Here is a 13,348-nt window from a genome sequence, read left to right on the forward strand (position 1 = left end):
GAAGTCCTATTTTATGGCACAAGGCAAAGCTCTGACAAACGCATAAGCAAATAGGTGAATGGAACAGAAATGTCTGGAAGTAGATCCAGAGAAATGACTACATAAGGACAGCAAAATAATTCAACGGGGAAAGGAAACTCTGACAGACGGTGCTGGAACAACTGAATATTCACATGGAAAACAAAGATACTTGACCCCTACCTAACAGCCACCCCCCCCCCGCCCCTGGCAAACAGTAATTCAAAGTGGATCGCAGACCTAAGCCTAAAAACTAAAACTCTAAGGTTAAAAAAAAGAAAGATCTTCATGGCTTGGGGTAGGTAAGGACTTCTTAAAGAAGGTAACAGAAAGCAAAAACGGATAAATTGGACTCCAAAATGAAAAGTACCTTCTCAAAAGGCACTAGGGAGGGAACAGATGAGTGGGGGGGGGGGGAGTGGGGGGACATTTAATACATAAATCTGACAAAGGACTTTAATCCAGAGTATAAAAGGACTGTCACAACTCACTATCCAATTAGAAAGGAGACAAACAGGCCGAAAGAAGGGTTCCACAAGCACACGCAGTAGTGGCCCTCGTTAGTCACCAGGGGCCCGCGCGCCCCGGCGGATGGCTACGAGGAGGGAGCGCAAGACCGCGCGGCCGCACGCGGCACCCCTGCGCGCACGGACGGAAGACCGGCGGGGTTTCCTACAAAGGTAAATACACACCTGCCCTACGGCCCAGCACGCTGCTCATGGAGATGACAACGCGGCCACAGAAGTTCTTGGACAAGAGTACGTCAAGCAGCTCTGTTCCTACAGCCAGCACCCGAAACAGCCCAGGGCTCCGCGGACAGAGCCTCGGACACGCTGTGCGGCGGGCCGTCCAGCCCTGCAGGGAAAAGGCACCAACGAGCCACGAGGCCCCGACGTGGATGGGTCTCAGGAAGCTCACGCTGTGGGAAAGCCGGACGCCAGAGACGCCTGTCGCAGTCGCCATCCGTGGGAACGTGAGGACAGGCGACTCTAACGGCCGGTTACGGGCGCTTGCACCCGCGGGACGGCGTCCGGCGTGACATGAGCTGCGCGCTTCCCCATCTGCGGATTACACGCCCGCCTCCCGCACCAAAACCGTAGCTGGAAATCAAGGCTCCTGAGGTGAAGATGAAGGCTTTAACCTAGTTTTTAAATTCTGCAACTAAGTGAGAGTGCTCGGTGTTAAATGACCTTGAACAATTGCGCCCATTTTTAGTTTCATCAATCCAATTTCAATTCTTACAAGCGTGTGTGAGTTTACGATGAATTTAGGATGAGTCTGTTACTACCCTGGCTGTTGACCTTTGCCCCTTCGGTAAACGATCTCCACTGGTGTCAAGATCGAGCCCACTTTCGGCTTCCCCGGCCGAGCTACACGCCACGCCCTCCGTCCCTAGGCCTGTCACTCACCGCTTGTCCAACATTCTCTAAGCGACCTTCACTTTGTCTCTATTACGTTTTCTTCCACCCTGAGCTCAGGTGCAGACGTTGAGCAGTCTGTGGCGTCTCCGAATCAGCCCCTGAGCCTGCTCTATGACAAGAGTGTGGCGTTGCCTCCTACTTTTCGTGTGAAAACAGCCAAACGTTAAAACACAATTTCACAATTGCCTAAAACCGCTTCTACATTTTGCGTATGTCATGAACGTCTCATCGAGCTAAAATAGGACAGTGTCGAATTTTATTATGATTAAAAATGGACTTATAAATTCTATGGACACATTCAATAATACTGGTTTGGTTCTTTGTAACCTTGTTAAAAGAAAAAACTTAACAGCATTAGGGAAGTAGAGAGCTAGCTGGAAGTCATTCACGGAAAGATCTGGCCCAATTCTGTGGAGGCTCTTCACGCTCCATGTCTACCAGAGAAGTCACAGAACGTCGGGATACCTTCTTACAGGTGCTTACAAAGGCCCCTGAAGACGCGCAGCGCGCTGCAAGCGGCAGAGCGGCCAGCTGAGACAAAACAGGCTGTTTTTTTTTGTTTTTTTAAACAAGTACAGCAACTACATTACATATATTTATTTTGAATGTAATCTAAAATGGCTCACAAAACAATCCGAATGTTACCGCGGTGATTCTGATTTTAAAACTGGACACGTCTATCAAGTATTAAAACGCGTCACTCTATTTTCTTCCTCGCCTCCCTCCTGTTTTTGTCAGAGCACAAAGATGTGCCCAGACTTGGTTTTAGCTCTCCCAGGACCTACCCGAGCTCACCGGCGTGGCCGTGGGCGCTCGCAGAGCCCTGCCCCTGCCGCGGCGTCCTCCTCCTCCCTCTTCAGCTCGGTGAGAAATGCTTCGTTTCCAAGCAACTGTGAAAACGCGGCCGACTTAGTGAGGCGCAGGGCGGCCGATGGTGGGGACCGGCTGGCCGCTTTCACGTGACGACGTCCGAGCACCGGCAGGGCTCCGACCCCGTGAGGCAGGGTGGGGGCCGACCGCGGACCGGGGGCTCAGGTGCAGCCGCGGTCGGGACTTGGACATGTGAGAACTCGCGCAGGGGGGGCGCGCCGCGAGCCGCCGAGGCGCGGACTGAAGGGACCGGTGGCAGTTGCTCGCCGGAGGGAGCGCAGGACACCGTCCACCGCGAGAAACCACGCGTATTCGCAAGTATCTTAACGCCCTGGGCCTATAAAGATCAATAAGGACGCCACTCGGACTTTTTGGTGTGAGAAGGAGCTTTAGTTGCTGTAAGTTACAGGCGTACACGTGCACGTTTCCATTTTCACAGGAATGGACTGCTCACTGTGGGGCCTAGTACAATGGAAATGTTCGATCCTAACCCAGTTAAATTCTGTCGCGTATACTCTTGGCAGTCTTCTGGGAACATGGCTTCTTCCCTGATGACAAAGTATCCAGTGTCAAATGTTTTGTGAACAAAATAAAGTTGATGAATATTTTGGGGTTTTAGCACGTGTCCTAGTGTAGTCTGAGGACTAAGGAGACCCGCAGAAGCAGCGGCTCCCTGGCTCAGACAACACGCTTCATCTCTTACCCCTCCCTGGGGGGTCTGATTACCAAAAACAATAAAATAGTGTCTTTTCACTGACCAAAGCAACGACCGTGTTGATCAGATCACCCGACACTTGCAAGTGACCGAAGTTAGGGGACAAACGTGAGAGAAGATGGCAGGGGTGCCTTCTCCTGAGAGAGAGCAGACAAGTAAGGTGTGGTGAGGGCCACGTGGAGAAGTCAGCATGGGTTTCATGTTACAGGATTACTTAACCTTGACCTTAAGTCAGCACTGGGTTCATGTTACAGGATTACTTAACCTTGACCTTAAAACCAGAATAGTTTGAGGTGAAAAATCAACACCACTCTTATTAGTGACACTGAAGAAAAACAAATTAGCCAGGGCTTTTCACTGATAGGTTACAAGCATTAGGCAAAGCAAAGACCACAGAAGTCAAATCAAGTCAACATAAAGCAGTAGTAAAATATAAAAATAAGACATTATCAAACTCAAGTGGATGTTATTCTAGGACTCAAAATTTGGAAGATACCTAATTAAAAAGCTTATTCCCCCCAAAAAATCTTATGTGAAAAAGTATCAATTTTAGCAAAGATATCAACATACATATATGCAGATACAGATACAACGCAAAATACATGTACAAAGATGTTAATTTGGCACTTTTACTTGGTTTTTAAAGAAAGTAAATACAGATACCTTTGCAAAACGAATTCTCATTCTGGAGAAACAAGATTTAGAAGTAAAAGGTTCAAACATCTCCCTTCTTAAAAAATAACATTGGCACAGATAACTTTACCCGTTAAAACTCCTGGTTGGCAACTTTACAAATCTGTCTTGATATGCCTAACTCCACAAGCTTGACAAAGTTATTTGACTTTCTATCAGTGATCCCTGGTTTATCCACTTTCAGGACATGTACCATTTGGCCAGAAGTCCATAAATAATAATAATGTTCTCAATGTAGAAATCTTAAAGTTCTAAAGGGAAGTACTGCTCAGTAGATAAATTCTCCTGGAATTTCTTGTAGCAAAGGTTCCTCAAATTTAAATCGTTTGGGAATGGCCTTTTGCTCCATTTTCTCTTTTTCAGACTGTCTGCATTGTCCTAAAGTATACGAAGTAAATACAATTAACTCTTCTGCTACAACTGATTGCTCGGTTTCAGGTTTCTGAGCATCTGAATGAATTTCAGGCACAGAATCACCTTCTTGGAGTGCATTTGCTTCTTCTAATGCCCCTTTCACCTTGAAAGAAGGATCCTGAATACTGCTCTCCGTCAACCACGGATGTTTTAGACATTCTTCGGCTGTGGCTCGATCTCTGTAAAAAGAAACATATTTCACACTCCAGACAAGATAGCTTAAAAACTTCACTTATAGGGGTGCCTGGGTGGCTCAGTCAGTGAAGCATCTGCCTTCAGCTCAGGTTATGACCTCAGGGTCCTGGGATCGAGCCCCGCATTGGGCTACCTGCTCAGCGGGGAGCCTGCTTCTCCCTCTCCCTCTGCCTCTGCCCTCGACTTGTTCTCTCTCTTTCTCAAATAAATAAATACAATCTTCAAAACAAAATAAAAAATAAAACTTCAATTATAAATCAGAGCACACTGGGGGGCGCCTGGCGGGCTTGGCCGGTGGAGCACGCGACTCGACCTCAGGGTTGAGTTTGAGCCCCATATTGGGTGTAGAGATTACTTAAGAAATAAAATCTTAAATAAATTAGAGCATAAGGTATAGTTATTGTATTATATTTGGGGAAGTATGAGGAGTTGACAAGAATCGTACTGTGATTCCTGAATAAGCCTAGAAGTTTTGGCATTTGTGTGCAAATGCCATTCCCACCATGTTGAAAAATACTTTAAGTCCGAGATCTCGGAAAAGCCCTTTTGGAAGACCAAGAACGGATAGACAATATCTGTTACACTGAGGTGCAGCTCGCGTTTTCTAGTAACGTTCTCAGTTTTGACATTTTCTTTCAACAGATATGATAAGTTCAAGGCTTCGTCTAGTTGAATGTCTACATTTTCCTGCCTTCATTTTGGTGTTTTCAGTTTAACCTGCTTTTGTTCAGAGCAGATCACTCAAAAATTGACAAAGATCAATATTAACTCATACTTACTCAGGTTTTTTAACTAAAAGTGTCTTGATGAAGTCAATAGCTGACTCAGACACAACATCAAATTCTTCCTCAGAATAACTTAAACTCATCCGAGAGATGTTTAGGAATGTTTCTTGCTTATTATCACCTAAGAAAGGTGACAGCCCTGTGAGCATGACGTATGTTAACACTCCAATGCTCCTGAATCAGAATGAAAATGTAAGAAAAATTAGTATCATATTCATTTCTTGAAACCAATTTGATTAATTTTTCATAAATAACTCTTACCACATATCCGTTGCCATGCTGATAGGATCGTAACTAAGAATTTCGGGAGCTAGTGTCAGAAATAAGAAAACATTTAGTTGTGTGAAAAAAATTCCTAATTTGCTCTTTGAAATTAAAAAAAAAATTTTTTTTTAATACTCATCAGAAACTCTAAGACACCATCAAGATTTGGGCTAACATGAAATAACATTATGTAAATTAATATGAATTCCTGTACAGTCTAACTAGATGTAATTAACTTATTTTCCCACCAGCACCCTCCACTGTTGGGTCTTAATATTTTTAAAATATCCGAATGCACAAGTACTATAATGGAAACGGACAACCCTGACCCCCTCCTCTTCCCATACCCTCTATGATCAAGCATCCTCTCGAACAAGTTCCTGCTTGTCCATCCTTCTCAGTGCCATCCAAGACTCTGCTTCCCCAGCGCCCCTCATCCTGGTCCGCGGCACCTGCTGCTCCTGACCTCCACTCATTCCGCCTCCCCGATCTGTTCTCCATGCTGCAGCCGGGGGAGGGGGGCTTTTAAAACGTCCACCCACTGACAGAAAGTCAGTCAACAGGGTTAAAGAAAAACCTGGGCATTCGCAGATGACACGCACCACACACAAAGACCCCAAAGTCGCCTCCGCAGCGTCCTGAGAAACAGCGTGCTTCGATGACATTTAACTAAAACGCCGTCACACAAAAAGACACTCTCAAATGTGCAAGGACTCAGGAGAAATTCATGAAAATCCTCCTTGAAAGGAAAACTTACTCATTCTTACTCATTGATACAATCCAGTCAACCAAAAGATGATTTTTTTCAAAAGTCCGTGAATAGGAAGAAAAGACAGGCAATCAAGTCGTGAATTCACTTAAAATCAGATCAAAGACTAAACAACTGTGGTAATTACAATTAAAAAAAAATAAGGGAATGAAGATGTTCTAATCGTAGGAAAAACCAAAACACTCAAGTCACATACTCATCACTGGTTGGGGAAACACACACACACACACACAATATGAGGGAGGAAGCAAAGGTTGGGAGAGAAGGTTGCGTAGGCTAACTTCCTCAACTTCAGTTTCTGATACTGAGTCGTGAAACGGAGGTTATGAATCTTAAAGTTAAAAGAAACTACTAGGAAATTGAAAATGAAATGCATAGCATCCAAATTACTGGAGGGGAAAAGCAAAAGAAGAGACCAAAGAGTAAAAGCTGCTGGGAGGAGAGGGCAGGAAATAACCGCAGCTCTCCTTGTGTTTACTGGTTTACTGTAAGCTGAACACGGGTATAAGCGCTTGATGGAGCGACTCCAGTAAGGGGGAGGATCACAGCCCCGTTCTAGGGCCAGACGAGTGGGAGTCTCGAGAGATTTGGGGACTGAGCTCCCGTGCACCGCCGGGCAGAGGACAACCAGCTGGGAGGCTTCCACTCACCTCTCAAAGCGCAGGAGAGAAAGACAGGAGAGGCCCCCTCGTTTTTCCCTATTATATAGTTCTGAATTATTTTTAGTTTTCTTGGATTGGGAATTATTTCTATAGTAAAGATAGTTCTGTTTTTTGGAGGGAAAAAAAAGTGCTTAGTAGAAAACTGAGAATTTACCCAAAGCACAGAAAGCACTACATGAACCCTAACAGAACTTCGGGGCAGTGACTACTACCAGGTCTCAACTCGCAGCCCTCAGGCCGCCTTCCCGCCGGTTTACATGCTCCCGACTGGCTACAGGGTCTGGGCGGCTGCTTTCCCAGAGGAAGCCCCGAGAAGCCACATCCCTAAACCTCACTTAGTGGTCAAGACGCACACTGAAATTTAAGTATTCGAGCCCGCAAAGAACACATCAACATTCTGAACGTGGTTTTTCTGCCGGTGGTATCTTTTATTACCTAATTAAGGATCTGTTTCAAATCGTAGGACTTATTTTAAAGCTTTGAGTTCTATTTTGTACAATCATTGCCAAACAGCTTTGTTTTCTTCAACCCCGTCTGTCCTCTGGAATTGACTTTCCCTTGGAAACAAAGTCCCACGCTCCTCCCCTCCTTTGAGAACGACCCCTTCCCGTCCGCTCTGAAAGGAGGCCTAGGCTGCCCGAGGCCCCCTCGACGGCAGACAGCCCGTCTGTCCACCTCACGCCTCTGACCTCAGGTAAATATGCTTCCCCCTCAGGCCCAGGCCACAGCCTTCTCTACTGCCTGCCGCTGCTGTCAGTGGACACAAATCACTTCCCTCACCCGCCTGCCGCCACCCCCGACGGCTTCCCCACTCGTGTCTGTGACCCACGCGGCCTGGCATCCACGCCTCGGGACCTACAGGTCTAAAGCGCTGCCCTTCCACGGCGACATGTCAGGCCTAATAATTACGAAGAACTGTGTCTTCTCTGAAATTTCAGATGTTAATATCGTAAACTCTTGGTCACAACCTTTAGATTATTTCACTGCCTTCCTGTGCTTATGAATATCTTTTTTTATAAACCTCATTCAGGCCACAAACCCTTTTGCATCCTATTTTTCTTCCAGTCTATCAAAAAACTCACAGTTTACTTATTTTTGTACCAAACCTAAAAGCCATGGTTCATCACTTCCTGCTCTTTTCCTAGCGCCTTCAAGGCTTAACGCCTTTTTCTTTCTGCCAGCAGCTCTGACCTTGCATTAATCCCACAGAACGCCCTCGGTTCCACAGGGCTTGCGATTACTTTAACACTGTTGATTATGAATTTAAAGTTCTTCAAAGGTCCTTACTTGTTATATAGCCTCCCACCTTCAGATGACCTGATATCCTACACTTTGTTAAGAACATCCGCTTTGATTCCTTTAGGAAGCAATCCCTTCAAATTCTCTTGATTCGCTTCAGGAAAGGGGTCATCAGTTTGGGACCGTACTCTTTAATGTTCACCATTTTTAAATTTGTCTACAAAAGAAGGACTCTCTGATGGTAGAATTTTAACACAGCAGATGGCTGGCCCCACTGTTCGTCACGCCACATGTGAGTTCCCTCAAGAAGATGATGCCTGACCCCGGGCCCGGCACATAACCCACTCTGGGGGGTACTTACCCACATATTCCGGAGTACCCATAATTTCTCGGAGCTCTTCACTGTTCTTCATTATTCTCGAAAGACCGAAATCAACTATCTTAATGTCACCCAGTGGAGATTCACTTGTCAGAAGAATATTCTGAGGCTAAAGAATAATACAGAAAGAGCAACCCATAAAACATAGAGCTCGCCCGTGAGACTGAGACTGACAAATGTCACAGTAAGCAGTCATTCATTAAACAAGTATTTTTACGACATATTTACGACGTGCAAGGCAACAGGCCTCCTACGGTGTCTGCCCTCATACCGCCTCCCGCTCAGCACAAATGTGCCGCGACCCCGTCCTCAAAACAGAACCAAGCCACTCATAAGACATACCCTCTGAGACGCTGCGTTTCTTTCGGGCCAACACACTCACCCCCTGCTCTCCCCTCAGAGCCCAGCTTCTGGAAAGCACGGTCTTGCATGCTTGCTGTCACTTCTCAACGAGGCGGAAGCTGGATTTTGCCGCCTCTCCCAGATCTAGCTGTTCTAAGATCGCAAAATCTTTAATAATCAAACGCCCACCACATCTCCTGAGTGTCTTTCCAGGCACCATTTTTCACGCACCAGTTGCTGCACCCTCTGGCCCGGCAGCCACCCTCGTACGCGCTCTCGGGTATTCTCCTCCCCGACAGCTCTCTCCCCATTTTCTCAGGATTTTTTCCTTTTTCCCCCCTTTTAAATATTGGTGTTGCCCCAGATCTCTCACTGGCTGGCCCTCTACTATCTCTACTATGGAAGCTTCGACCGCCGCTTACGTGCTGATGACCTCTACCCTAAGCCCTTCGCTGACTCACAGATCCCACGAACATCAGGTCTTTTCCTTTGGCGGAAACGGGCCACACCTTCAACTCGCACTACTGAGCAAGGCCGTCAGTTCCGTACACAGCTCAGGCAAGGGCTCTTGCTTCAACCCCAGCAAACCTCTGCCTCTCCTTCTATACTCCCAATGTCAGTGCCCAGCTCGGGCACTGGGTGGGCGGAATCACGCGGAAGCACTCTGTCTCCTTCATTTTCAACCACGTCTCACCCTTGCGAAGTCACCAGCACGGCACTGCTATGTCCTAAATCTCAACACCCCCACTGCTTCAAGTTTGGGCTTTCATTATTTCTTACCTGGACCACTCCCCTCCTGCCTCTAGTGTCCCCCACCTTCACCCCATCCTTCACCGCACGATGATCTTGCCATAATGTAAGTCTGATCGTGATACCGGCTGCTAGTCCGCACCAACGGACACTGACGGACACACTCCCAAATGGAATGTATTTGACGACAGGCAAGAGAGAGCTACCCAAGGCCAGAGAATCCATAAGGTTCATATTCCTGGAGTCATTTTTTTTTTTTTACCCAAATAACCTAAGACACTTTTCCATAAAAAGTCAAACATACACTACGCACTAGAATACAAAATTCATTTCGATTTTTAAAATAAAATGACATTTGAAAGAAAAGTTGATGTTGCTTCAGAAGGGGGCTGCACTTACAGTCTTCTGCCATTAAGAACATTTCCAAAGATAAATGGAGAACCACTGGTACCAACAAAGTGTAAATACCTCACTACAGCACCCCCAGTGTTTCACGATCTGGCTTCTGCCTCCTCTTCACGACTACCCTCCTGCCACCGTCCCGCAGGCAATCTGTGTTCCAAATTCAGCAAGCTGTGATCCCTCGACAAGACGTGCACGCCCACGTCTCACGCCTCTGCCTTCCGTATTCCCTCTGCTCAGGGAGCCCTCTCCCCTCCTCCACCTGGCAAATGTAGTTTCATCCTTCACTCCGTGCACGCAGTCTCAACAAAGCGCGGGTTCCTCCGAAAGCGTCTGGGCCGCCCCTCCGGCCCTCCAGGGAGGGTCTGCTGCCCCCTCTGCTCCACAGTGTCGCTGCAGGACAGACTCAGGCCGCTGTTCGGTGGACTGTGTTTTCCTGTCCCCTGTGTCACACTGTGGTTCTCCAGACGTTCGTAATGAACGTTAACATTTCCTTTCGTTCTGCGCATATCCGACCACTCCGTCCGCCTTCCATCTCCTCGTTCCTCTCCCGCAGGTCACTAGGTCACTACGACCCACTGCCCGAGTTCCACGCGTCCTGGATCACCGCCTCAGCGGGGCCCGACACTGCTCCCACCCCTGCCTTGTCTACACACTCTTCTCTTGGCTCCCACAACAAAACACTATCCTGGCTTTCCTCCTAACTCTCTGGCTGCTGCTTCTGTCTCCTTCGTTGGTTCATCTTCCTCCAACGGGCCCGTGAAACGGGTTTCTCACGGCCCGATCTGGAGGCGCTCTGCTCTTCACCTGCCGGGGGCGTCTGCACCCAGGCCTTAATCAGCACCCGTACCGTGTGAGTCACCGCTTTCCATCTCCGGCTCGGACCTCTGCAACCCCCTGCTTACCTAATCTCGCCCCTTTGATGTCTCACAGCGACCTCAGACTCAACGTGCCCAAACCAGACTATCTGCCCTCCCAAATCAGATTCCCCATATGCCGATGACTGTCACCTCAGGGACTGCCACTCTCCCCCGGCAAGGGAGAAGGAAACACGAAGCATCACGTTGGCCATTCCTCTCCCCGCTTTCTCCTTGTTTAGCTAACGTTTCACTACATCCTACGGAGTTTAAAGCGGAAATGTAAGCACTTCGAGACTTTGCTTCTCTCCAACCATAGAACGCTCATGCAAGGCGCCATCAATTTTGTGCTCGACTGCAACGGCTCTACACGGTTTGCTAGGATCCATTTTGCCCACACCGTAGACAGACGGATCTCTTGCACTATACAGGTCTCATCTGTCACGCCCCCACCTAAACCCTTCAGTAGCTTCCCATTAGTCTCCACTTCCAAACTCCGGAACGTGGCATACACACCCCCGCTGGTTCGAGCACCTGCCTGGCTCTCCAGACTCCGCATAAACCCGTTCCCCTTGACTCGACGACAGTGGAGACTGTCAGCGGACACCATTCGGTCTCTTCTACTTGCCACGCTTTCCCTCACAACAGTATCTCTGTATACTTTTTTCGTGTTCTTTGCCTAGTGCCAGCTTGCTGAGGAGGCCTGGGAGGGCAGTGAAGAAGATTCTCACACTGTCCAACAGCGAGGGGCTGCAGGAGGAGACAGGGAGGTGAGGGCTGGGCGGCTCCTCTCTTTTCAAAGGGCTGCTGTCAAGCCCACCGTCCACCCTGCCCTTCTCTACGATCACATGCTCGTAGACTGATCGGAGTCTGGGTTCAGAAACAGAGAAGGAAGACTCTGGGGCTGCAGGAGTCACATGGTACTGGGCGCTGGGACCGCAGCGGGATCAGGGCCACGCACACGAGGCACACGTGAGCTGCTGCTTGAATGAAAGGGGGAGGCATGACTAACTATAAAAAAGAATTTAAACGGTGTCTATTTTGTGTCAGGACAGAGGCACTGTAGACAGGAGTAGTAACAAGTCTCTAGTGACAGAGTTCACCAGCAGAAGGGGCAACGGGGACGTCCCCGTCAGGCTCGACTCCTCTGCCGCGCACTTCCAGTGCCGCTGCGGACAGAGCGCTCGGGCGATCAATAAATAAGAGGGTTATAATAAGGCAGCCTCCGGAGAATTGCACAGGAGATGAGCGAGCCGACCTTGGAGGAGAAACAGGATTTTGTCGCTTATGCAAAAAGAATTTACTGACTGCCTACTGGGAAAATAACAGAAAATGAGACATAAATCCCATGTTCTTTTGGAATCTTCCATTCCAATGGGGACAAACAAGTACAAATAAGTAAGAACACCTTGGGTGGGTTTTAAGCACTAAGGAGAACTCGGAGCAGGGAAATGGGGGAGAGAGTGTCTGCTGGGTGTGTGTCTGTGTGCACACACGTGTTCTGTTCAGCGTAGTCAGGGAAGGTGTCTCTGAGAAGGCAGGATTTCAGCTAAGAAGGAGCCAGTCACGGCAGAATAGTTTGGGGCTGCGGTGGGCAGGGAGCAATCCAGGGAGAGGAAAGACTCCACCAGCAGCAAGGACAAGCTACTAGTGGAGGAACTGCAAACGAGGACAGCACAAAGGTGGAAGGGACGAGCGTGGTGGCAGGGACGAGCGTGGTGGAAGGGACGAGTGTGGTGGAAGGGACAAGTGTGGCAGGCACAAGACTGGTAAGCAAATGGGGGTGGAGGGACAGGAATCAGAGGGCTTTGTGAGCCATTCTGGAAGAACTGGCAAAAGGCAGATCGGAGGGGAGGGCAGGAGGACACTCCAGGGAAAGAAAAGGCCACATGCCAAAGTATATACAGGTGAGCTAATACACAGCATGATGGGTGCAGGGGATTATGAAATACAAGAATATGTCTTTGAAGAACGTGCCTCTACCCAAGGGAGAGAGAGAGACAGAGTGAGGAAGACAGGAGGAATAAAAAACCAAAAAACAAACAAAACCCAGAAACAACTTGACACATGACCGTGGCAAAACCCACAGCCCAGTGTGACCGACGCTGTGTAGGAGCAGGAAGAATAAGGTGCTTATATGATCCACTAACACAGTCAGGTCAGCAAGAAGGGACAATGGTTCAGTCTGGATTCTCAGCCCAGAGTCGGAGGTGCCTGCGGAACCACCCGGGACAGTTGGAGATCCAGTCTGGGGAGAACATAAGGCCCAGGTCACTGCTCTGGACAAGGACACGGAGGCAAGACTAAAACCATGGCAGTGAACGAGAGCAAGAGCACACGGCAAGGACAGAAGTGGCGAGGACGAGCGCTGGCGGCTACCTACCCCAACGGCAGGCCACCAGAGTGACCCGGGCGCTCAGAAACGGAGCCCAGGCACCATGTTGCAGTAAGAAAGGCGGGAACGAGGGGGTCCAACAGGACATGGGGAAGCATGAGGACCGAGAAAAGGCCACTGAATACAGCAAATAAACAGCCTCGGAAAGACTTCTGAAGAAGTCATTTTTGGCAAAACC

The 13,348-nt window shown here is 48.4% G+C and overlaps 1 protein-coding gene across 1 annotated transcript in view; it reads right to left on the reverse strand.

Annotated features, from left to right (window-relative positions):
- Positions 1 to 2,677: 2,677 nt before the first annotated feature.
- Positions 2,678 to 13,348, reverse strand: part of STK17A (serine/threonine kinase 17a) — a 42,469-nt gene continuing 31,798 nt past the window's right edge. Inside the window, exons 4-7 of the mRNA XM_026502729.4 lie at positions 8,407 to 8,533; positions 5,373 to 5,421; positions 5,106 to 5,285; positions 2,678 to 4,310 (exon numbers count right to left, since the gene is read on the reverse strand). Of these exons, the coding sequence (XP_026358514.1) occupies positions 3,986 to 4,310; positions 5,106 to 5,285; positions 5,373 to 5,421; positions 8,407 to 8,533 (681 nt within the window). The 3' untranslated portion in view covers positions 2,678 to 3,985. The remainder of the gene's footprint in view (positions 4,311 to 5,105; positions 5,286 to 5,372; positions 5,422 to 8,406; positions 8,534 to 13,348) is intronic.

Source organism: Ursus arctos, unplaced genomic scaffold (genome assembly GCF_023065955.2).
Source record: "Ursus arctos isolate Adak ecotype North America unplaced genomic scaffold, UrsArc2.0 scaffold_3, whole genome shotgun sequence".
Lineage (NCBI taxonomy): Eukaryota > Metazoa > Chordata > Mammalia > Carnivora > Ursidae > Ursus > Ursus arctos.